Source organism: Pseudochaenichthys georgianus, chromosome 20 (genome assembly GCF_902827115.2).
Source record: "Pseudochaenichthys georgianus chromosome 20, fPseGeo1.2, whole genome shotgun sequence".
Taxonomy (NCBI): domain Eukaryota; kingdom Metazoa; phylum Chordata; class Actinopteri; order Perciformes; family Channichthyidae; genus Pseudochaenichthys; species Pseudochaenichthys georgianus.
In genome coordinates, this window is record NC_047522.1 from 17,096,089 (window position 1) to 17,122,970 (window position 26,882).

Consider the following 26,882-nt stretch of genomic DNA (forward strand, 5'->3'; position numbering starts at 1 on the left):
CTACTTCCGCGAAATGGAAACAGAAACACAGCGCTAAGTTGTAAAAGGCGCTCTGCCTTCGGTATCATTTTCAGAGAAACCCCGTTGTGTGGATACGGTTTGTGTTTTTTTTGTTGGGCGGGACATGGCTGCTGCACCGCGACACAGCGAGCTACTTGTAACATTTGTGATGCGTTGATGCCAGATAAAGCCACAGATTTGATGATGTCCGTGGTGCTGGTAAACACGCAGGGCTGTGTTTTGGATGCACGCTCCCTCATTGATAAGGGATATTTGCAATGCATCCGTGTAAGAGAAAATAATCAGAAGTCACATGTGAATTGCCGTTTCAAAGGGCAGTGTTTTCAGATCTTAAAAGGCCATTTGGATGCGATTGCTAGTGTTGCTGCTGATGGAGGAAACATAGAAACGTTGCAGAAAACAGACAAACCAACGAAGGTAAATCAGGGGCTCAAACATCTATACAGCGACAACTGCTGGTTACCCACCGATTTACAATCACCAACATGAGCAGACTATAAAATAGGTTTTTTGAATTTGTATTTGATGCATGGCTGTTGTATTACACTGTATTACAAACTGAGAAATTAGTGTATGAGGTCTCTTCAGGAATCAGAGTTGTAATAACTCCCATTAAACTTTTTTTAAACGTAGTAAAGCAATCAGAGACACATAGGCTACTGTTATATGTAAGTGTGTGTGTTTTTTTTTTTTTTAAATCTAACATTCTCCCTGAAAAAAAAAGTGTATCTGCTTTGTGTGAAGAAAAATACATAAATTGTAATTTATTTAACTTTCAGAAGAGGAAAAGAAAACACAGTGAACTCAACCAGGGGGAAATTGATTCACAGGCTTTCCATAAGAAGGTAGGTTGAATCTCTTTTTCTAACTTAAGTCTTGGCTGCACCTGTGAAAGAAAATGAAATGACAAAAACAAAAGTACCTCAAAATTGTATTAAATATCTTTTCATCACTGAGAATTAAAAGTTGTATTTCATACACAATAATATAAAGTTTGCTGATGCAGATCAGGTCTGTCGTTCTGGAGGGAACCAAGTCCTTGGTGGATTCTGCCCGATCTCTGGGATATCTTAATGGCACTTCAACAACAGACACGGTGAAGGAGCCTCTTCCCTCTCAGGAGTGCAGCCTTGCCGCTCTCTGTGAAATGGCCAAAGAGCTTCCTCTAGTGGACGACGAGCAGCAGCAGGAGGAGTGTGCTCAGCCACTTGTTACTGCAGATGGCAGTACGTCACATGTGGATTTGTTCTCTCGGGTCACAGAGAATAGGGAAGACTGGGCAACAGTGGTCACACTGATGGGAGAGGAGTATGTAATACCACCACACACAGCCTTTCTGCTTTCTGATTTCACAAAAATACAACCCCTAGTCCACTGTGAGTACAATCTAAGGAAGTAAAACATTTTGTAAATATTAGTCAGACCATCTGGAAAAGCTTTGACAAAATGTATTACAGGTGTCATCACTGCAGGATTGTGGTAACTGCTTTCCTTATAGATACAAAAAAAGAGATACATGTTTTTTTACATTGTTTCTCACACAGATGGAAGAAGGTTTGACTTAATAGTGATGGATCCACCGTGGGAAAACAAGTCTGTCAAAAGAAGTCGCAGGTAATTTGACATTTGAAGTGTGAAAATAAGTTTTTCTAGTGATTACAACAGCACAAAAACAGGCTAAAGGGTTCGGGAAAATGTCGGAAAAATTAACTGTATACAATTAAAATAAGACAGTATATTCAAAAGCTATATACATTACCCCTAGTAATGTTGCTCCCAGTATCCTTGCTTATAACCCCTTCAAATGAAGAAATGTTTACTGAAGATCCCTGAGTTGTATCCATTTAAAAAGTGATATTACAGTATATAATGTGACAGTCAGGACCTTTTTAAGAATAAAGTAGAGAAGGGTTTGCATTACATATAATAACATTATAATTGTTTTTACCTTATTTTCTCAATAAAGATACAGTTGTTTGCCCTCATCCCAGCTAAAACGGATGCCTATACCCTTACTGGCCTCCCCAAACTGTTTAGTGGTCACCTGGGTCACAAACAGGCCCAGCCACCTGCGGTTTGTCCGTGATGAGCTGTTTCCACACTGGGGGGTAGAAGTTGTGGCTGAATGGCTCTGGATCAAGGTACAGAAACTTGTATGTCTCAATCATAAACATCTGAGCTATTGGAGAGATTCCAGATGTTTTCAGTTGTTTTTTTTCCTTAGGTGACCACATCTGGAGAGTTTGTGTTTCCACTGGATTCTCATCATAAGAAGCCATATGAAGTGCTGGTGCTGGGACGATTTCGTGCCTCTTCAGATAACGAAACACGGTAAAATATGTGTGACTTGTCTGTGTCACTTTACATACCATTTATGCTATAACAATTCAATGATAAAATGTTGTTTTTTCAGCTCTTCAGAGGCATCAGAGGTTCCTGTGGAGGATCAGCGATTGATTGTCAGCATCCCATCAGCTCTCCATTCCCAGAAGCCCTCACTCTCAGGTAAATATTCCAGCATGTTTCTGAATGCTTGGCATGTCCAAGAAATACAGCACTGTTACATGTATGTGTTTTACTGTGCCACTAGAGGGCAATGCTGCAACATCAGAGATTGTTATCTTTCTTGATAAATCCAATGATAAGAGTCTCCTATAACATAAGAAAAAGCTAAGGCACTAAAACGGAGTCAGTTGTTTAGGTTTGCATGGTTGAAATGTACGCAAACTTCATTTGTTTCCATGTTGGAACACGACACTTCTACACTGTTTTGTTATACGAGAAACCAAACCACTAAAGTAATGTGTTCATAAGTATTGTCATTTTATAAGTGGAAAATCACACTTTTAAATGTATAAGTTGCTTTTCCAACATAGGCAATTTCTTTATGAATTATGTTGAGAGATAACCTCTCAAAAATAACATGCATGAATCCTCTCACAATAAGGTAACTCGTGACCGGTTTGATTTGTCAGATAAGCACGTTTTAATCAAATGTGTTCTGGAAGAAGACTTGACTTCCAACACGGACCCTTGCTACTTTGCATCAATGTAAAACCTTGACAATGAATATGCAGGATCTATGAATAAGAGGCTTGACGTCATGTCCCTCCCTCTCAGGGGAATGCGATTTATTGTGTAGTATGGAGTGCAAAACACAGCTTGTGTTCACCGGCGTCCTTTCAGACACTCAGAAAGCCTCCACCTCATGGAAGTGGCTCGATATTGCTAAACATTTTTATTTCAATCATAATCATGCCATAGTGGAGCTGTGATAGCATAGAGATTAAGTGGATTAGCACACACATTCTGTTCTATCTCCTGTGATTCTTAGTTCATGCCTAACACTCACAGCAGGTTTAATCAGAACAGGTTTAATTATTTTCTTTATTTGCTGTTTTCGTTTTTTGAGTTGTAATCCAGACATCTTTATTTAGATGTGCACAGCTGCAAATGTAATGGCACTAACAATTAAATACAAAAGTAAACATTTTAAACAAATGTGTACTATTACATTCCCAGAAAGAAAAAGCAGCATCTGTTACTGTGGTGCACCTCATTTGAATCGGTTTTAAATCTGAAAGCTCTGTTGTTGTTGTTGTTGTTGTTGTTGTTGTTGTTGTTGTTGTTGTTGTTGGGCGTGGCTCAATGCTGTGAGTGAAAACAATTGTAATTGCAGGTTGTCAGAAATATTAGAAGGGCCTGACCCAACTCTTGCAGAGCTGCTAATAAAGCTGTTTATTTATTTAACTATTTCACTTGATCATTAAACACCTCAGGGCTTGAAGTTTTTTTAATTTTGTTTACTCATGCAATGAATTATGCAACTGGTTGAAATTTCAAAAATATGTTCCAAGACCTTTGGCATTAATCAGCCTTTACTTTCTTACTCTCATCTCAAGCTACCGTCCTTGTAATTATTCTGCAATTTTGTTGAGCATGTCCTGTGTGCTAGAGCCAGTGGGCAGCCTCTGGTGTGAAGCCACAACCCTGGAGTCTGCAGCGTTGAGAAACCCCTCCCCTCTCATATAGGGCTCAGATCACTGACATATTTGGTTGCTATGGAGAGATATGGAACACTATTACTGATACAACACATCCAAGCCAGATGGTCAAGCGGCAGGAAAGAAATGTGCTTGCATTTCTCTGTACAACAAGCCCCTATTAATTAGGACCCCATAGCAATTGTGAAAAAAGCTCCCTCCCCAACGTAATATAATTAGTGGTTAATTGGCTGTCAGGAAGAGGCACTTCGCCATTTGTTAGGGCTGCATCAGTGTTGACTAGAATACGATCCATCATATTGAGCTATGTATCAATGTGTTTCATTGGCAGCTGTAATAGTTATTTCCTTGGTCAGCTCTACCACTTTACATCTTCACTTTTAAGCAGAGGTCATATTGCAGGTTTATTTTTTTATTTTGGTTGGAATCACTTTGGTTCGTTAAGGAGCGGCATCGTGTTTTGGGTTTGTTCGTACAGTTTTATATTCATAAAACCGACCAATAAGTAAAATACTTGTAATCAGTTTTTTTTGGCAGTGAATGATAAAGAGAGAAACATGTGTTATTTTATTGGGTGTATACCATGGATGTATAATATGGTGTACAAGTGTGGACTGGAGGCAACAGTGCAAAAGTGGGATTGTATGTTATTTTGGGATATAAACTGTACAATTAGAAATAATTTAAAGAAGATTAAGATGGGGCAAAACACAAGACCCTGTGGGACTCCACATCTGTGATGCGAGTCGAATTCATAGATGATATCTTGAAAACAGTTCATAAGAAAGATAGACTAAAATATTCCAACTATGTTTATAATGTATTGCCATATTTATAAGATTATTAAACAACTCAGATTAGCAGTGTTTCGAGAAAATTGATATTTGAAAGTGTGGAATAAATAACGATACTGTAATTGAACTGGTGTCCTGTGCGACATTAGTTTGCTCTTAGTTTGTCAGGGTTGAATTACATTTAGGGGGAATACGAAGACCCTGTAAGGCAGGGTTCTTGTCAAGTGTAGTTAAGTTACATCTTCCTTTGCCTTAGGCCTCTCTGCAGAAGTGTTATACATTGTTCCATTTCAGAGTTAAGATGATAATTAGACCGTTTATTCCCTGTTCAACTTTGAGAGCTGAGTCACCGGTTAAGGTTGAGTTAGTTGGAGAGCTGCATGTTTGGCCTTTCCTCTGTGACTCTGTCTCTCTGACGTGCAAAGGAAACGGGAGGCAGGACACCACATTGTGCAGGCTGGATGGGTTTGGGTATCAGGCTTTTGAGGTCATTAACTCACTGAGTGTTGGCTGAGGCGAGTGTCAGGGTAGGGTGGTTTGAGCATGCACAAGAGCAGACAGAGTAGCACCGAGGCAGAGGATGTGAAAAGTATCTGTCAGGTGTGCTGGCCCTATAATATCATCTGTTATAGACTCAAGGTCTCTGCCTTTCTCCACATATAAAGGTGTGTGAAGGAGCTGGGCTGTTGACAGTGTTGTCCTCTGCCGATTATGGAGCAAAGTGTCTCCTTAAGAAATGAATGCAGTGCAGTAAACTTATCTGAATGTTTCATCTCAAGATAACTGCCTCAGGTCCCATGGCCCTGAAAGCCACAATGTTAGCTACTTGTCGATAAATTGATAAATAATTGAATTTCAAATGTGTTCTCAGGCTGGTTATTATTTAGCCCTTTTTCCCCAAAGAAACATTTCCATAAATACCTATACATCCAAAACAGTATCTAATGTGTAGCCCAGGTGTAAATAGCACTGTTAGCTACGGACACCCTGGTGTAAATAGCACTGTTAGCTACGGACACCCGGGTGCAAATAGCACTGTTAGCTATGGACACCCGGGTGTAAATAGCACTGTTAGCTACGGACACCCTGGTGTAAATAGCACTGTTAGCTACGGACACCCGGGTGCAAATAGCACTGTTAGCTACGGACACCCTGGTGTAAATAGCACTGTTAGCTACTGACACCTGGGTGTAAATAGCATCTGCCTTACCCTTTTTGATCCTCCGGATACACACACAATGTGAATTTCTTTTTGGAAAGATTAGGGCTTGGCTATCTTCAGCATCTTCTGTTGATCACATGCCTTACCTTAATGAAAACTGTGTTTTATTTAAAGTTTAATTTGACAGTAGTGAACAAATATCTATTCTTTTAAGAGCTACTTAAATCTTGTTTTTAGCCATGACTTAGCAAACCAAAGGCATAACTCTTTTTGGGGGGGGTTGCTTACTGTTTTATAAATACTAAAAATCGACTTATGTTTGCACCCGAGTTTATTCAAACATGCCACATTAATTCCTCTTCCTCATTTCTCTCTGTAGAGGTGTTGAAGCCCTACCTTGGAGCTGAAGCCAAGTGCTTGGAGTTGTTTGCCAGAAGTCTTCTACCTGGATGGACCAGCTGGGGTAACGAAGTGCTCAAATTTCAACACACAAGCTATTTCACTCTGACGCCGACAGATGACGGCGCAGGCGTCCTAGAAGAGGAAGCAGCAGAAGACTGTACGGACAATCCGACAGTCACACAACGGTTAAGCTCATCTGCAGAATCTGTGGACAAATGACCGACCCTCAGCACGTGTACCATCAGTATTTTAGTGGGTTTTTAAATAAAGATTCAATGCCAAAACACTTCTTTACCAGTTTCTTTGATCTGTACTTCTCATGCATGTCGGACCTTTGATTTCTTTTTATGGGGGCTCTTGGTACATTTTTGAAGGTAGTGATCCCAGGGCTGATGATGCATTTGGAGATGAAAGTGCATTTCCATGCAGCTATGTTTAGAACTTCCAACACTGAATTGACACTCAAGCTTGTTGTTTTTCCTTTTGAGTAATCCTTCATACAATATGTGTCTTAAGGATGATCAAAGTATTTATATTTGTACACATTGTATGCTTTATGAACTGTATTTCAGAATGTTTTCCCACCCTGAATGCATACTGAATTCATTTTGTATGCAACTGTCTCTAAACAGAACTTTAATTCAAAGTGTTTACTTAAAAGAAGTGCTGTATCCGTAAGGATTTATATCCATGAATTTGCTCTACTTCCAATGAAAGACACTCTCCTTGTTTCACATTTCTAACCATCAGCCATTAACGTACCGTCTTCTGAGGAATCTTTAATGAGTCTGCTCCCCGAAGAGATGATGGTGTTGTTTTGTGACAAGCATGTCTTTCTTTAAAGCAGATGAGAATGATTTACTGTACGGCCACTGCTGCATAGTACATATCATAGCTATAGTGAATGATCTACACATTGACTTGTCATACACTCTGTCTTAAACAAAACATACATTTAAACTAAAAACAACAGCTGGTTAAGTGCAAAAGGTGAGGGTGGTCCAGTTGTTTTCAACCTGTAGTAATAAGGTTTTTAGAAAAGATTACAGTGGAAGAAATAGATGTTATGATAAAATAATGAGTGATTAAAGATGGATTGGATGAAATCAGCTTTTATAATGCTTTAATTCCTAAAATACTGTTTATTGTGCCTAGCTATATTTATGTTCTATTTATTAAAAAAAACGGATATCAAAAGGTCCACTAGCTTTCAGCCACACCTGATGGCCTTGGTCTGCAGAGGGTTCATTTATCAGTTGTCATAGAAGCTGTATTGTTACCACGTAAGCACTGTCTCGGTTTAAGGATGTCTTTTTGAATCCACATTTTGTTTGTATTTATCATTTAATATGCTTGTGGTCTTCTCCATGCAACATGTTATCATGTAACATGTTATCATTTAAATTAGCCTTAATCCTAATGTGCAGTGCTATCCTCTGTACGCAGCAGCAAAGTAGATCCCCTGTGCTTAATTTGCACGTTAAAGCGTACAATGCGTAAAAAAGAGAAGAAAGAAATGAGATGAGAGGTGTTTTGCGAGGCGCTGATGGAGGCAAAAGGTACTCAACATTGCCAATCAGGTCACCAAGGATTTCTTGTCATTGTCTGTGTTCCCACGGAAACGAGAGGCAAATGAAAACAACTGGCATCGCTCACCCTTGAACATTTCTCAGAAACAGTCCATTTATTGAACATACCATGAATTAATTATCAACCTTGGCATTTGACGCACAGAAAGTTGCCTGCATGCGTTGTGTTGCTCTGTATTGCCTACAAACTTCTGCAACACTTCATCTGCTAATATTAAACACTATTGCTGTCAGTTGTGTCATGAAGAAGTCAATATGGCCGCTCTCCTCTTGAGACATCTAAATGATGGAACAAAATCAAAGTCACCTCAACTCTACCCTATCACACTGTCACCGTCCCAAATATTCAACGCTTTCGTCTCCTTGCTTGCTGTTTTTTCCTCAATAAGCATCATCTCCAACTACGCAACTCTCCCTAAAAGCCTACAGCGTATTACAGAGTGATGTCACTGCGGCCGGTCATCATCCCTCTTCCAGGCGCCAGCAGATGGAGAGCGTCCTGTCAAACGAAGAAGCACCATGAGCGAAGACGTAGTCACCCCGCCTTCCTCCAGCTCCCCCTCCCACTCTGCTAAATGAGGTTGTTCACCAGGAGCAGGGGCACCTCAATTGTCATATTGCTGCTGGATGACTAAGAGCATTCATAGGTCAGATTTCCTTCAATCATCAGTTTCATTTATGTGCTGTACAATTATTCTCAACGGGAACCACTAAGAACATCACCAGGTCAGCCCACACCTCACCCCTCCTGAAGGATGATAATAGACACAAGTCAAATCAATCATTATAAATAGTAGATAATTACTAGATATATCTGAATAGGCTGTAAGAAAATTAAGTATTTGGTCTCTAATAGTTTCCTTTTTTGGTTGCATTTGTGGAATTAAGAGGGGAAATGTCACTTTAGGAGGTATGAACCACCATTTTTTACAAAAGGCCACATGTCAAAAAGTTTGACATGTTAAAGTTAAACTACTGGTTTAATCTTTAATGCATTGCATGTTGTACACTCGAATGTTTTTCATGACATATTCATTCAATTTTCAAAAGTAAACATGTCGAATAAAATATGCAGTTGAGTAAAAGTTCAAAACCTCCCTCTGAAATGTATAACTCTATAATAAATGTATAAACCATTTATAGTGCCAATTACGTTACGGTATACGTTAAATATACTACCTTATTTTCTACCGCTGCATATAACTATTTTCATAGGTTAAGTAGTAGACTATTCATTTTTACGATCTCATTTTATGGTTGGGTACTAAGTAATATATTTAAATACATTTTTCAAGATGACTGAGGGAAATGATATGTCATATCTTCTTGCTTTGATCAGATCAGACATTCTTTCTGTTGCACTTAAGAGGCATAATGAATGATTTTGTCCCTCCAGTGTATAAGCCGTCACAAGAGATTATCTCATATTGCCAATGGTAAACTGCCAGACATATTTCCCATGTCATTGTGAGTATGAGATTGTTGGTGAAAATCTTGCTGTAAACACTCAGAAGCTTTGTCAACAACTCCACTCGCAGAGGGACAAACAAAGCCTTTGGTTTGGAAACAGCCGTGCAGCAAACTGGCAGCCATCATGGCTCGATCTCCCACAGGAGGCTGTGGTGGGAAGACAGAGATAATTATTTCCTAAGAGGTGCTGCTTGTCATCGTCTGTCTCCGTTCCTTGGCCCTGTCCTCTTTGCCGCCTTTGCAAGAAACGCATACGATAAAACTACAACGAAGAACACTTAGTAGTTTGATCAGTGAGCCTCTTCAGAGAGAATGTGAAATCTGAAGTTGAGCGTGCTGCTGACGTAGAAACGATTCCCAAGGTGTACATTCATAACCACCAACTCTGATGTTTACGATAGCAGCTCCAGTATGCTCTTACATTTCTAACGAAGAGCTTTTTGTGGTTAAAAGAAACATCACCAGGGGATATTTCTAAGTCACTGGTCTCTTATTACTTTCCCTTCTTCAAGGTGCAGCAAAATAAGACTCTGACTTGCACTTCATTATTCATCTGCAGAAATCCTAATATTATTAAATATTAGACACAATCCCTTTCACAGTCAGCGTGGAGAGCTTTGGTTTCCTTTCTGATGCACATTTAAATGATAATTTCCTGAAAGAATTAATTTACTTCCAAATTTGAGCTGATATGAATCAAAGCAAATCCTGGCCAGAATGTCTTCAATGTATTCATGAAGGTGTAGACTCTGGTAACATAATCTGATTTAACGTAGTACCATGTACTTTATGAAATGTTTCAAAGTCACCCAAGGGACACGATATATCTGGCTGTCATTAAAAATACATATGAAGAGAGGAGAGATATGAGATATGTTCCAGAGCTAAATCGAGGCAAGCGGTAGAGCATGATTTCACAAGAACAGCTTACACTTTTTCTCTAAAAAGGGTTTTTATGCTGAAATGCCACATTAGGGTTAGGGTTAGGGACTTATGTGGGAAACAATGGAAACTCACCAGTAAAGTGATTGAAAATTAAAGTGATTAATAAAACACTTGAATAAATTATATTAGATTTTCTTTATTAGAGGGTCAGGGATTTTTGATATTGGGGTTGTATGAAATACTTATCAATAGTCAGTATTTTATAGAAGGCACGTCTCAGTTTTGGTAGACAGGAATGGGCAACATGAAAGCTAAGCAAAATATTGGACAAATATGTAAGCAAAAAGTATTTTAGACAACTTAAATAAAAGTCTACATACAGTTGAGTGACTACAGTATGTGGTTAGAATATTTTTACCGTTTTACCTCGCCTTCGGTTTTTCACAAGTTAGGAAAGGTTAAGTAAACCATCTAACCGATCAAAGCAGCCCCTTTTTTATTTTGCATTGTGTCCACCTCCCAACTGCAGCAATACAAAATGAGCTGCAGAAGGGCTGGTGGTGCCCAAAACAGAGCTACAAAATATTGGACACGCAAGTTGTATGACCCTGAGTGGTGAATACAATAAATAAAACAAAAAACAATTATACTTCTTTCAGATGCAACTGAACCTATTCATGCAGACGATTGTCACACCAAGTTTAAATAATGTATAAAGATGTAAGGCTACCACAGGGGACAATAAACTGCTTCAAACCACTGCCAGCCAAAATCAATACAGTAAGCATAAACACTGCATCAGATACAACCAAAACACATGTTGCTCAGCAGTTTGTTTCAGTATTTTCTTTCCATGTGTGCTGTTTTGAAATGTTTATTTTACATGTTACATTTGATTTAGGTTAATTAGAGCTCTCTGTCACTGTGATGGTTTGGCTTCATGCTGCTCTCCTCCCGCCACACATCCAGAGATGTGCATGTCAGGTGGAATGAAGACTCCTAATTGCCCTCTGGTCTGAATGTGAGCTTCAGTACATGTTGTCTTCTTACCTACAACCTGCTGTCCAGAGTATAACTCCCCTCTGCCCAGTGCATGCTAGGATATGCTTCCACTCCAATATAAATATATACATATACCTGTAAAATCTGTCTCAACAAAACCCCTTTCCCGTAAGTTGTTTATTTTGACCCTCGCTCTCCGCATATTGACAGAAAGCCATTATTATAAATGTTGCACCTCCCCATTCGGCTTTACGAAAATGCAACTGCATCTGTTCCTTGACTGCTTTTCCCCTGGCCTTCCTGGGAAATATTACAGCCTCATTCCCACCAAGCCCATTTTCTGATTCTTTCCAACCTTTTCCCTGCTTCATGTCTTCAGTGTCAGCATTTGAGGCCTAATGGAAGATGGACAGATGGAAGGCTCCATCCATATTCATTCACAGGATACCTCATGTCTCTCATGTAAAGATCTGTCTGTCAACAAGCAGCATGTGTCAGTGAGTCAGTGAAAATGTGTCAAGGAGAAAGAGAAAGGACTGTTTGAACATTCAAACTTGAGCAGCCAGTCCAAAACAGCTACTGAAGGAGATACAGTGAGGGATGTTAGTAGCTAAGGTGTCAGAATGGCTGACAGGTGGATAGCAGCAGCAGGAAATCACTTAGTGCAAGATATACAAATCTTTTGGCTTTGTTACACATAGAGATTCATGACAGCTCTCATTTCTTTATTTGTATCTGTTTTATGCATTTATAACCGTCAACACAGGCGTAGAGTAGCTGCTATAGTAGGTGGATTTGTGAATGGGAAACCTTTAAAAGGTAAAACCCTGCTATTCCTCAGTAAATACCAATACCCCTTTTTGCTTACTTTGCAGTGGACATGTGTTATTGTTTTGCTCAGAAAGCTTTTGGAAAATATGATCTGCAATGGGTCATGTTGCATCACATCAGATGCACTGCCGATGGGTGCTCCATAGTCAGAGGAGTGAAAATAATTATGGAAGTTTTGAATTCTTGTGGAGAAAAATGAATCTATGCTAATGAAACAAATGCCAAAGGCTGCTGTTTAATCCAGACTGCAGCCAAGAATCCCTTTGTGAAATGGCATTAGAGCAATTAGAACTACAGGCTAAAACTGTATTTTTGTGTGATCCGTGAAGGAGTAGATAGCACTTCTCCGCGCCGTTCCTATGAGTTTGCTTTAAAAGAAGGAACACTCAAAACAACCAGGACAAGGGTTAAACAATAATCTGTTTTAATTATAAAAGGTAATAATGCAATACAATATAATACATTACCATACCATACAAAGCCATATCATATCATATCCGTAATGTAAGGAATATGCCTACTCCTGCCCTGGTTCACGTGCTGCAAGACCCTCCGGTCTGGGCAGCGCGAGAAGAGAGAGCGAACAAAAGGCTGAACAGCTTCTTTCATACCAACACCAACAGGAAGGGGTGGAGTTTAACGGGTCGTCTTTTCCGGTCATCTCAAACAAACACCTCTGGCATTCACTGTCTCATATTTCTGCAGCCTCCACACACACATCCCCCCACATTCCAGAGACCACAGTTGGGTCTTGCTCACAAAGATAACACAAAGATTTCATCTCTCATATCTCCAACTTCTGGTTACACAGACTGCTTATTATTAATACAAAGTAATTAAACCCACACATATACTATTCAAGATATGTAGACTTCCCTGAAACATGACATGCTAGAGATCTTAAGCAGAATATACTCTCATCCACCCAGCACCCTGTCTGCATACCTACACCTCCCCCACAGAGCAATAAAACCCTGTTTACTCCAACCAGCCCTTGTTTATAGCCATTTTAGTCCTCACATTTATGAAAGGATAAAACAGAGAAATCAATATAAAACACAAACACAGGTATTGTTGAAAGGATAAAACAGAGAAATCAATATAAAACACAAACACAGGTATTGTTTGAACAGTATTCACTTAACTGCTACTAATGATAATTACCAGAGAAACTCAAGGGACCTCTTTTAATATCTGGAAATTGCAACAAGACTTTCTGCCATTTCAAATGTAACACTTCTTAAATATCAGATGATAATAATCTGCATCCGCTAGTGTTTTTTTCTTTGGGATTTTGATAATTTGACAACTATTATTGGTTTACATAGCTGTTTTATCTTTTTTTTGTATATATATATTTAAATGATTTTTCTCTGCTTGGTCACACCTATACTGATATCTCCTTTAGGCTTTGGCTTTTGCGAAGAATTCCACAGATAACATAAAAGCCACGATTGTCTTATACTCAGTGAATTGTTCTGCGGTTCATGAATCATCACTAGTTTCTGGAACAAGGCAATTTGAGCTGGAGAATGTCACTCCATCTGTCCACCTATCAAAGGTCAGTGGAGTTAAAAACAAAGCGTAGTATGACGCAGGGTATAACATGACAATGGGTCCTTCGCCTCTCAAGCACATTAAGAGCATTTAATTGGCATTGTTTTTAGTACATTTATTTTTAAATGTAGTAAAGTGTGCCTACATTTGGACTGAAACCTGGCTAGTGAATGCTCGACATGCAACAATGTGTACAGCTTAATAAACAGCAGGTAAAGCTACACCTAGATTATTTCACACATTTGTGTAGACTGTTTGTGCAATGCCATATTTACAGGATATCTGTCTGTCATTGTGGCACTGGAAGAATGTGAAAGAGAGTAAATCTGTGAGTTTAAGATGTGTGTTTGTTTAAAGGAGGCTGCAGTGCAGCAGTACGCTGCCGGTTAGAGCCACCTACCTAGTTATTCAGAGGGTTTTCCATCAATCACAGTCCCAGTGGGGTGCATTGCCTAAACTCCAACCAATTGCAGTACAGCAATAACAACCTCTATTTTTCTTGACCTTGACCTAGGTGAGTAAGGTAGGTAATTTTGGAGAAACCAGCTCGAGTGCGCTAAAATTTGAAAATACACAGCCAGAACAAATCTGCCACTTCCTTACAGAGCCCCTCCTCCAACACACACGAACGCGCACATGACCAATGAGGGCACGAGATAAGTGTGTGCACAGATGGAAGGCTGACAGGCAGGCAGGCCATCCAGTTATTTTAGCCGGGCCGGCTAAAATTATTGGTCGTGCTGTTTACAGTATTACGGCTTCCACAGATTTTTTTATGGATTTTTTGTCAAAGCACTTAAGATATTCATTGCTATCGGATGTTAAGAGCATTCCATGGAATATAACAAAAAGTGTATCTCGAGCCGGTTTCCCGACCTTTAAGGAATACAAAGACTCAGGGAAGTAGAGGTGAGATCAATGACATATACATTATGTACATTTATTAAGTGGTGTGTAATTTTTTAATCACAAATGCAAATACATTTGAGAGGAATAAAAATAGCTTAAATTCAATACATTCCTGTGTAAACAAAGGCAGCAGTAGGGCTGCTCATACAGCAGTATGGATCGGGCTTCATTAAAGCATCCGATGGATAACCTTTGTTGAGTATTGACTGAGACTCTCTTAGTATTCTGATTGTTTGTATTGAGCTGACTGCAGGAGAAGTGATGAAAAGGAAGTAATATAGAGCTCTGTGGATTTTGTATTTGTTCAAAAGGGCTTTTTTAAGCAAACTGTACAATATTGTGAACAACCCAGGGATTTTGAGAATGTATTTGTTCTTGTTATGTGTGGCAAATATCCCTCGACAAAGTATTGCATGCTGTTGATTTGACTTCTTTTTAAAAGTGTTAACTATGCATTTGTAGCAGACAGAGAGAAAAGACTACCTTTTGAGCACTTTTTACATATTCAATAGCAAAGATGTTTTTAAAAAAACCTTAATGCATATTCTGGGCTTTAAAATGTTAAGTAAATTGTACATTTTCTCCTTTATTCCTACATTAGAAAAGTGAAAGTATACTTGAAAAAAATATAAAGAAGCCTGAAATAGAAAAAAGTATATTATAGCCATGAAGTATTTATATACCCCTTTTAGAATAATTCTGACATATATTCACAACATTTTATATCATCTGCTGTCATAATAACCACCACCCTTTTCAGATATACTTTTAACATTCGGGAGAGTTTATCTTTTTAGTTTGGTCAGTCCTGTCGTCGACCTTTATCAAACGAGGTTAGAAGGTATTTCACAAAAGACTAATGAATTTCACCTTTAACGCTGAGTGCTTGTGATGGAAACTGACCCATTATAAAGTTCAGGCAACAGAAAAGCTAGCCTGTGGTGGCAGACTGAGTGTGGCAGACATGCATGTTTTCAAAATGTTAACTTATAGCTAACGTTTAATTGATCATGAGAAGTCAAACTCTCACTAATCTGTTTCCTCTGTTATACGCCTCTGTAATTTGAGTGCCTGGTCTTTTATGTTTTAGCTTAAAACATATCACATACAGCAAACTAATTAACTTAATTGGCATTACAACAAAGGGACCTCAGTCTGACTCACATTACTAGCCCTACAATAAATAAAGTCAAAACTACATCAATCAATCAATCAATGTTTATTTATATAGCCCAATATCACAAATGTTACATTTGTCTCAGTGGACTTCACAGTTTGTACAGAATATCAATATGAGAATACGACACCCTCTGTCCTTACACCCTCACATCGTACAAGGAAACATTTCCAGAGAAAAACCCCACAGTTTAAAGGGGAACATGGGAGAAACCTGAGGGATAGCAACAGAGGAGGGATCCCTCTCCCAGGACGGACAGACGTGCAATAGATGCCGTGTGTAAATCGAAGAGATAATACATTTTACAGCCAAGTAGACCAAATGTTTGGAAATGCATGTGTCTGTAATAAGAAGATGAATCCACGAGGATGTCAACAATCCTGTGGGAGCGATCAGGGAAGTAGTTGATGAGAGTCAGGCAGGACCTCAGTGACAGGTTCAGCCCATAGACTGTATATATAAAGGTCCAGCCACGACTCGAAGTCCAGGACTCAGGATCGAGGATCCAGGATGCAGGACCACAGCAACAGGATTAGCCTCGACTCAGGATCCTGGCGTAGATAGACACTAAAAAGACATTTGGGGGAAGCTGGGTTATTCGGAACATGAGAGTACACAGGTACAGACAGAGAGAAGGAAGAAGTAAGGTGTCCCCCGACAGTCTAAGCCTATAGCAACTAAACTAACGTGTCTACTTACATGCACTCTCTTAGGATAGGGTGAGGGAAAGGGTTAGGAATTAAGATGTGTGCGCCACATCTATACCATGAGCGCATTGCTCCTAAAAAGTGTTTTTTAGCACTGACACCAATCAACAGTTGTGCGTCGACTCGGCAGGGATCAAGGCACGTATATGCCTCTCCCTGCTTCCACCGTCTACACACACAACCAAATGGCATACCATCAGTAAGGAAAAAGAGTAAGAACTCAAATGTATAGGTGAAGAGGCACAACGTGTCTATGTCAATGCACTCTTATTAGATTTTTTTTATCAACTATAAGCTTTACCAAAAAGGAAGGTCTTAAGAACTCTTAAAAACGGATAGGCTGTCTGCCGCCCGAACACAAAGTACAATAACTTCAGTTTTGGTCGTGTTTAACATCAAAAAGTTTAAGGTCATCCACATTTTGAAGTCCTTGAGATAGTCTTGCATTTTATTTAGATGATTGGATTCATCAGGCTTGATGGGTAAATATAGTTGAGTATCATCTGCATAACAATGGAAATGTGCTTCCTGTCTCTGTGTCTTTCTTGTCAATAAAGGTCTTAAGGTTCAGCTATACTGAAGACTAATCATACAATGGACTTTATTTGACTTGTTCTCTTTTGCACAAAAGCCCGGAGGCTATAACATAGTGTCCCTCTGTGTTTTTAAACATTTGCATCATTATAAGTCAGTAACAAAGAAATACAGCCACCCACACCCTAACTTGTGGGTTTTATTAGCCCACAAGCTACAATCATACATTTTTGCTCTGTATTGGGGACCGGATGCCCCGCAGCACATGTCATGCCACATAAAGCTCTTCGGTTTGGTTTTACTTAATGCCAAAGCCGAAAATATGTCACATTCCTCCTCATTCCCTATGCTCCTGACGACTTGCAAATCGGGCAGTAAGTATGCGTCCTCGAATGAAATTACATACTGTTTCCGGGAGTTTAGCGGAATCCATTTCTTGGACATTTGTAATTACTCTACCCTCAGGGATAAGGGGTACACTGTGGCTGTAAACCAAATCATCCAGCAGTCAAAATGACTCAGGCCAGCTATTGTAACAAGCATGAACACATTTCCTTGAGGTGCTGCAGTCTTTCTGTTTTATGCAGAGGTTAAACACTTCTGTTCAAGAGATGCTGTCATGAGAGAATGGTGTTTTAGAGGTGCTTCCTCTTGTGAAAATCTGCATACAGGGAGGATTGTTATGAGCTGGCGTTAACAACACTGAGGTGGTGAAACATCGTGCCGCCAACTGGCCCAGCAAGAGAGAGCGACAGGCCGGTGACAGGCCGGGGCACACAGGCCTCAGTGAGTCACTGATATGGGACAGAGATGACATGCCGTCACTTCAGCATCCGCTCTCAAGGGCTCTGCTGCTCTATTTTAGGGAGGAGGGTCTTACATGGGAACTGACTGCAATAGAAGGGCTAAGGGCAGGGAGAGAGCAAAAGGATAAATAAATATTCCTGCCCCTTTTTTTCTCTTGAAAAAGTGACCCTCAGAAACAAAAAACAACTACGACTGTCCCACCGATGGGTCCAACAGTCGTTTCAGCAAGAGCCTGAAAACGTCATACATTTACTGTGAAGTGGAAAACCCTCCAGTGACGTAGTACAGTTGTCCACTGGGATTATAGCAGGACGTATTGTGACATTGTTATTGAGCCACAAAGAGCACAGAGGAAGGACGTTGGGATGGATGGACAGGTCAACACAACAGCAGCTTTAACATGGAAGACCACAGCTAATATCCTGTTTCTTCACCATGGTCGGGCCCTGACATTAAAAAAAAAATGCTTATCCATGTTGATCTGGAGGACAAATATCTAATTTATATGTTTTACTTTAATTTGGGGGATTTTGTGCACCAAAGCATGTGTCAAGGGACATGAAGTTATAAATGTAACCACCAAATATAAACCCATTGATTTGTCTAAGAATTGCCAGAAGAAATTAATACTGGATATGAAATTCAACCAGATGCCAATAGACATTTTGAATAACACAATCCCTTATTTACATAAAAACAATAACCAATTCTGAATAATCAAAGCTTGTGGCGATCACATTATTGAATGACTTGGTTTGTGCTAAATAGTTTACAGAAATAATCAGATGAGTCGGACTGGTGTTGACTCAGTTGAATAAACATGGACTGAATTTTCTCATTGCCAGCAGTTTTCATCGCAACAGAAAAAGTTCAATTTCCCCAATTTATTTTCATGCATGAAACCACATCACGCAAAAAAATATAAGGGCATTAGCAGAAATGAGTTGATAAAGAAAATAGGACACCCCTAACATATTGATTGTAATGTTAGAAACACCCTGAGGTAAACATTTAGTCAATACATGCAAGGTTTCTTTTTTAAATAAACAAGTATCCTTAAAAATGTGGAGGGAATTAAGACACAAGCCATTGTCTTTTCCATCAATCTATTGGATGAGAAATGTCATTAGAATGTGTCCACTTGTCTTTCAATGAGCTGAAGAGTCCTTATAGGAGGGATAAATGAGAAAAAAATGACTCAACCTTCGACCTATGCTCATGATTATTAGATGAACATCCACGTCCCTGAAAGCTAGAGGGAGACAGACAAGCAGGAGATATGTCTGACATCTGTCATTCAGTCAAGTAAAACATTGGCTTTAGGTGGGGATGTTGCACTAAAGTCTGCTTTAACAAATATTAATAGTTTCTACATGAGCTTCATTCAACGTCATCGGTTCAGTTTGATACTTGGAATAAAAATGGAGGCAAAGAGCCTCCAACTGAAAGCCTTTGGTAGCTCACACGATTGTTAGAAAGTCATTACTGCTTTGGCTCTTGTAGGGATTTTAGAATTTGCATTACTTACGTTAGATTATTGGCAATATTTGTGTTATTTGAGAATTTATCATGGATATTTATTCCGGTCTAAATTCCCACTACACCTCCAGGTGGTTTTATTTCTCTCAAAATTAATCTCCTTCCTTTATTAGTTAATACATGTTCTAACTCATGTACTGACAGTATTTGAGTACAGAGTTTGCATTTTTATGTTACTACCGGAAGAGAAAAACGGTCAACTTTTAATGTTACTATTTTTCAATTAAATAAGTTTAACAGCCAGCAGGATCAAAATGTAGACATGTAGAGTAAATACATTTAACTGTGTACTACGTCAGATATTCTCATTCCATGGGAAAACAATTGAATTTCCTTGATCGAATAAAATGCCTCATTATCTTGAGCTAAAAAAACTTTGCTGAATATCTTTTGACTTGTGCCTATTTATTATACAAATTAAACGGCGCCAATAAAAAGTCTGCCTCTAGTCATAGTCTAAAAAGTCACAAATATTGAAATGATATGAACACATGCATTATACAGGTTGCAGCATTATCTGCTTTGGAAATAAAAGCATATTACAGTTTTCTATTCGATAGATGTCTAAACAAGGCAAGAGCACTCTGCATCAAACGATTAGACGATTAGCCTGGGGGGAAAACCACATCCCTGTGTGGGATTTCATAATATGTTGAATTATCATGAATCTTCAAATGTGGCAGTCATTATGCAGACACGCCAGAGTCTATTTGGGCACGAAAGAACAAGCTACCATTTGCAAATGCTGCAGCCAAACCCAAAGTCCTCCTTGATCTTCTGTGTACAAAATGAGTCTCTACCTGGGGAAAAGTGCCAGCGACAACTTGACTTATCGGCCTTTAAAAAAAGTCTTCAAACAGATGTATCTGGTAAATAATGTGAGCTAGCAGCGGGCCGAGACCTGCAGTGAGCCGCGTCTCGTGCCCTACTTAACCTGTCAAGGCCAGTCTCAGAACTACTCAATCAAGCCTCTGTGGGCAGGAGGAAAGACAGAGTGCAGAGTTGAATGAAACATTGAGGGGATCAAGCGGCTTGTGTGTATTTTTGTCCCGGGGCAATTACCAACCTTGCTTGAGAACACAACGGTTCAAAGTTAATTAAATAGTTGTGAAACATTTTAGACAATTCTGAATTGAGAATATTCCCTTTTTTTGACAGAAGTTCTGTGAAATATAAAATCTTTATCTGTCAGTTTCAGGCAAGATAGACTCAAAGTGATGCAACCCATAATAAAGCTAGGTCTCAAGAGACGGCTTCAAAAACAGTAATTAGATTTGAAGCAGCAGAGGCTAAGAAATCCTGACTTTTAGTCTGTAGTAAACTTAGCCCTCATTTGTAAAACCTGTAGACGGCCCCTTTAATTATAAAGCAGGTCAAACTAGCTCCACTTTAAAATGTTTTCTTACACATCTAATCACAAACTAATAATTTCATATAGTCACATATCATATTTTAAGCAACATCGCCTTGAAAGCGATTGAAATCACAAGAAATGTGTTGCCGTCTGATTAGCTCTCAGAATAATGAGGCACAGTAATTGGTCGACATAATTACAAGGCTTCGGTGGTAGTATGTGTGCAGTTCTTTCTTTTGTGACACTAGTAGGAATCAAAACTGAAGCTTGGCAGAAAATGGACAAGAAAACCTGTTTGAATTATGACAAAATGTGTAAATGTTATATTGTCTTATAAGGGACACCGAGGAAGTTAGTATCCCATTGGCATCACAGTGGGCAGCAACACAAGAATGACACTCAAACACCTCAATATGTGGTGGTGTAACCCGACGCAGGGCTGGCATCACTCTGTAGGGGGCTGTGGGTGACATTTGAGTCCAGCTCCAGGAGGGCCAGATGTGCTGCTTTGATGGAAAAGAGACGTGTCAGCTCAGAATACCTGCCTGGAAAAGACGGAACATACGCAAGTCCCAGCGCTGGGATGCCACTGTCCTATTCCCAGAGTGTAGTTCAACTAAGAGCACTTGCTGAAACCAATATCAGGAGGGCATCAAGAGCACATCCTCATTTCACCGACTAATTTGCACTGGAGAATTCTCGACTGTAAGAGAAAAAACTAAAAGAGGAAATAAATAAAGCCAGCTTTATCGCTTGGTCCCCGTCAATTAAAGCGAGGTCTTATCAAAGCCCTTCAGCTTTATTAAAATGCCATGCACTGACAGGCGAATAAGCTCTAGCAAATTAATTGAATTTTGACAGACGGGTCACAACAACAAGAGAGCAGAGGAGATCATTAAACTGACTTCAGTGGAGATGATCACACAGACATGGATAAGCCTTGTTGTTTGATAGCAATATAAAATGTAATATAACTTTATTACACAGCAAATATGTTTGCTTATGTTGCGTTCGTTATGAATTCATCCAACAATGGACTTTTATGACTGAAGTGTGGTTAGTCATTTAAGATTTTTCTTGAGTGAGATAATTATTTTCAAAGAGTAATAGGCTGATATTAATGCAGCAGACCCTTCCTCTTTTTACCTCTTGAATCGAAACAATTATAGGTGATATTTCATACGGACAAACCAGGATCAATACAAATGAACACTTCAGCAAAAGCCTGTAAATTTCTATGCAAAACTGCTCCTGTGAGGTCAGGCAATATGTGTGCGTCACATTTTCTCCAGCTCATATTGCTCCTATTCCCTTCTCTGTCGTGAGAAGGCTCTGTGAATTAAACCTCTCGTACCTTTTCCTCTGGGAACATAGCCTTGACCATGCTGGAGTCTCATCTTTGCCATCACCCAGCTCCCGCCTTTGCTTTTAACCACATGCCTTCACACTCCCCTTTCAAAGAGCTCAGAGATTTAGCCATGACTTTTCATCCAAAGATTAGCGACCTTTTATGATTTATATTAAAACGTAATTTTGCAGCCTTTGTTTTGGGATGTTCTTGTAGCGCTTTGTTGGTAAAGTAGCCTCATTTATGCAGGTATTGCAATCTCTGAGTTAACATTTAAATACATCTATTTTTAAGCCATGCTGAAAATGTAGTTTTGTTTATTGACAGCTACAAACACACTAAACCTTTATAGTAAACAATGTTAACATACCGGCTAGCCAGCTAAGAGCATGTTAGCAAACTGACGTTAGCGTGTAGCTCAAAGGACCACTGTGCTATGTTGCAACTTCACAAAGCTGCTAGCATGGCTGTAGATACTTCGGTGGTTTCAGATAGTGAAAGGATGCTGCCATATCAAGTTTGTTCAAAGTAAAACATATTATTATCCACATATTTGTTTAATATCCTATTCTGTTCATTATCTGTGTCGTGAGATAGCAACAATGTATTGTTGTTGACTGGCTGGTAGATCAGAGCTAGCTGGTGAGGACTTTGTAGCGTGTTATCAGACAGCTCAACCTATATTTCCTTTGTCACAAACGAGGTTAAAAAAAGGTATCATATTTTATTTAACAATAGAGCCTGCATTTAAAAGTTGATGCAAAACAAGAGCATCTACTTGATCAGCGTAACAATAGTGTCTGATAAGAGAACATTTATGACGACACCAAAGACAATGGAGTACAATAGTAAATGATTAACGGCGTTTCAGAGAGAAGGATAAAAGCAGACCAAGTTGATTTTTAGTAAAGGGTTATGGTTAGATTAAAGTACTTCAAGTGGTTGCATTATTTTGATAAGCACCTGAATGGTGTTACTTGTGGACAATTGTCTGATTTGCAGGCACAGTTACGAACCGTGTATGAAAACAGCATGTCTTACACTTTACTAGTATTTCATATCTTTCTATGTTGTGTTCCTTCGTGCCTCATTTTGTACATGTTAGATACTATTCTATTTTTCAGTTGTAGTTAATGATTGTTTTTTTGCATTGGATACTTCTTTCTACTAAGTATAGTTTACCTTTTAAAAGTCCTACCTTGCATTTCCTCCCTACATAAAATCCTTTTTATAATTTTCTGAAATGTACCACTGCCCACCACTTTACATGTATAACTGCCATCTTGGCTTCAAGCCTGCACCATCCAGCTCCATGCGAAGGCGTGGATTTGAAACATGCACTGAGAAGGGAGACGAAAGTGGGCGGAGTGTTGCTGCAACCATGTTTGTTTGGGATGGTAGAAATACTTGTGAGTTACCTGCCTTGTGACCTGTGATGTTACCTGGTTTGACCTTTTCCCCAGCAGGTGACAGGATGCAGACCGGCAGGAGAGCGTGGCGGTGGTTCCACGATTAGTCCAGATCAGAACGGCAGGGTGTGATGTTCTCTGTTCTGCTGTCACACACATCAAACAGTCAGGTGTCCCCATCAGGTAGGAATGAGCAGCAGGATGTAGAAAGACTGGAGGTGGAGAGTGACTCAAAGCTTCCTTTCCTCTGAGTCTCCAACGCCCCTCTGACCTCTGGGCTTTTTTCCATCCTTCATTGTATGTGTGTGTAGGGGAGTAGGCGTGTAGGTAGATGCAGGGGGAGTGAATGAGTGTAAATGAATTAACCCTGAGCAGTTATCACACTAGCAGAAAAAGCAAATTTACACCTCATTCACACTGACTCAGTTTTCATGAACTTCATCACCTTAAAAAAGACAAAGGGATAGTGAACAATAATATTTTTCAACAGCACCTGTATTACTGCATTTACATAAACACTTTCAACAGAATGGTCTTATTAATATTGTGGAGCGGGAAGCACAATAACATCTCACAAGGAGGCTTTTGCATGTCTTTTTAAAGACTGACTTTTCTGTTCGTATAATGTGAATCCCATTTAAAAATGACTCACCATTTAATACTGAGCATTTACACAGTGCAAATTATTTACTGTATTAAAAATTGACTAAGGACATATACAAAAGTACACAACAGGCCAAATAGACATATATCTTGCCATGAAAAATGGCTTTGAAATAAATCAGTGTGGGTGGTGGATGACGCTGATTTATTATTATTTGAGAAAAAAGTGAAAATGAATACTCTAATTCTGCTCTGATCTGTTTCACTGGGGTTTCTTTTGTGAAATAATATCCTGAGAAAAGTCTGCCAGGCTGACCTGAGTCCATTCTCTGTCTGAATCAATATCCTAATGAAAGTCTGACCTGGTTCCAATAAACAAACCCTCCTTTCACACACTCTTCAGTCTTCCCTAAATGAACTAGCCAGAGATATTGAAAAATGTGGCATGGTGATTGGCCTTATTCCTGTAACACTAATATTGCAGAGGGTGAAAAGAATGACAATAAACCATTATTGAGTATTCAGAAGACGTGTGAAGGGAACACATGCAAATCTCAGTACATTGTGTTCTTCAGGCGAAGTGTTGGGAGTTTCATTTTCAGACAGCGAGAGCCCATTAGGAGTTTTTCCTCCGCTTGTGTGGGTGCGTCTCAGCATGGCCGGCAGAGAGTGTGATGCCGGAGCTCATCTGTTACACTGCAAATGTGAGGTGTTCACTGGAACATCTGGTCACACTGTTTAGTCGTGAAATGTTAAGCCCCTGGTCTCTGACTGGATCAATGCAGGCTGTAGTCGTGCCAGACAATGCGTTGGTTTTCAACAAGCAGAAATAAATGACTTTGCTCAGAATAAAGAATTAACATTTGTCAGAGCTCTGCGGGCCGAGAGGTGCAGGGAGGTAATGAAAGACGTCATCATGGAGGGGCGAGACATAACTCACAGCGTTACTGTTTACAGAAAGGCTCGTCCAAGCTGCTGTCAGGGGAGAAACCGATTGAATTTATTTGTATTGATTCTGATGACACTTGAAGAGAAGTTGATTTGACATCTTGCTCTGAGCAGAGGATACAAATAACAGAAAAACTACACTTAAGAGCTGCATCCTTTGCCAGATTCTCCTTTTTATGAATGTCTCAATGAGATATTTCAAGCTGGGTTTTGGCCTTATTGCATTTGTACCACTGAATAGGGTAGGAGTAGGGTTCCAAAATACATACAGTGCAGAGAACAAAGTTCCTTCTTTGCAAAGTGTTTATACTGACATCCAAACCAAATTTCGCATCGTAACCACCCAATTTATAATGCCCAAAAGATGCAGCACAAGATTACTTTGCATATTGAAATGGAAACCATGAAAAACAGATGCAGCAACATTTCTTCAAATGCCAGAGTCTTGACTTCTCGCCTACCTTTACGCTGTATTGAGCTATTCAGGTTGTGGCCCAATAATACCAGGTTATTGGGATCTCTATATTATATTATTGATCTCTAATACATTTGCTCTTTTTGATCTCTAATGCATATGCTCTTATATAATATCCTGTTAAGCCCCCCTACAGGGAGGCCCCCCAACGTTTTTTTCCGAGACTGTGTCTCAGGGCTTCTTAACATTTATGAAACTATTAATGTGTAGCACCAGATTAACGGGAAGAATCTCAGCTAACTGAAGATATGAACCATTTTTACCAAAACAAAACACAAGTCTCATAGGAAGCCTCTAAATGACCCGAGCGAAAAAATGCAAACTGACTTTGGCACAGAACTCAAGATAAAGATACCCTTATTACTTATCGTAACTGCACATGCAATATATATCCGATTATAGCTGAGATGCAGATGCCACAGATTATATAGGTATAGTATCATCACTGAGCGATCTGAACTTGTGTCAGGGGAAGCAAACACAGACATCACAACACGTACCTTTACGGAGCTTTTACGGGAGATCGTCTCACTGTAGCTGTCTATCTGATCAAAATACGTGTTCAATGGCATTAAAACGAGAAAAAACGCGGCTGAATCGGTTAATCCATAGGTTAATAATGTGTCTGTCGCTTTGAAAAAGATATTTATAATCCATAATTCCATTTGTATGTAAAAATCGGAGAAAAAAGTTAGCTGCTAATGGTATCCAACAGAGTGTATGCAGCTTCCGGGTTTGGCAACGCGTCACTCTCACTCCTTATTTGGTAACGTGTTTGTGTGTGTAGAACTTTCCCTCGATTCCATTGGCTCTAGCGGTTATAAAGAGATTTCATTCGTCAAAATCGACCAAGGGGGGCCAGAGATATGGAAAATCCTCCCAAATGACCCCAGAAGTGAGTTTCTTTTGCTAAATCTCTCTAAAAAAGGTCAAATTTCACTTGTTTTGCATCATTCTTGATACAGGGTACTTATTATATGTTGTACTATATTCCTAAAGCTTTTAGTCTACTAACCCATCATCCAAGGGTAGTTTTCACTATAAGTAAAAAATAATTGTTGGACGGACACTATAATTTACTGTTTTTTACTATGTTCAATCTGAATTTTCTTTAAAAAAAAAAAACATCTATATTGATTTTGACTTTTCTACATCCAACTCACAGGTTTATCATTACTTTGAGAACAAAGATTATTAATGTAACCCTTTTAGAAGGGAAGATATGGTCATTTGTTCTGGGAATGTCATTTTCGAGCCTGAGACCTGAAAAACAGGCTCAGGGTTGACAATAGAGGAGCCAACAATTGTATTTGTGGTGCCCACAACATTGACAAATGCAACAAGTCATCCAACCT

The 26,882-nt window shown here is 39.3% G+C and overlaps 1 protein-coding gene and 1 long non-coding RNA gene across 2 annotated transcripts; one reads left to right on the forward strand and one right to left on the reverse strand.

Annotated features, from left to right (window-relative positions):
* Positions 1-18: 18 nt before the first annotated feature.
* On the forward strand, positions 19-7,407 carry mettl4 (methyltransferase 4, N6-adenosine). The gene is made up of 8 exons (XM_034108400.2): positions 19-438; positions 801-866; positions 1,028-1,397; positions 1,566-1,635; positions 1,988-2,162; positions 2,246-2,352; positions 2,435-2,526; positions 6,361-7,407. The coding sequence occupies exons 1-8, from the start codon at positions 178-180 to the stop codon at positions 6,600-6,602; spliced, it is 1,383 nt and encodes a 460-aa protein (XP_033964291.1). The 5' UTR covers positions 19-177; the 3' UTR covers positions 6,603-7,407.
* An 8,386-nt stretch (positions 7,408-15,793) lies between these two features.
* LOC117465529 (uncharacterized) lies at positions 15,794-26,213 on the reverse strand. Its single transcript, XR_004554194.2, has 3 exons — positions 26,028-26,213; positions 23,535-23,791; positions 15,794-16,370 (listed from the first exon to the last, which is right to left on the reverse strand). It is a non-coding gene; the product is annotated as an uncharacterized lncRNA (long non-coding RNA).
* Between the last annotated feature and the right edge of the window lie 669 nt (positions 26,214-26,882).

Coding starts and splice junctions, on each gene's coding strand:
- mettl4 (XM_034108400.2), top strand. CDS start 178: ATGCCAGATAAAGCCACAGATTTGATGATGTCCGTGGTGCTGGTAAAC. Junction 867..1,027: donor CACAGGCTTTCCATAAGAAG/GTAGGTTGAATC, acceptor TTGCTGATGCAG/ATCAGGTCTGTCGTTCTGGA. Junction 1,398..1,565: donor AATACAACCCCTAGTCCACT/GTGAGTACAATC, acceptor TTTCTCACACAG/ATGGAAGAAGGTTTGACTTA.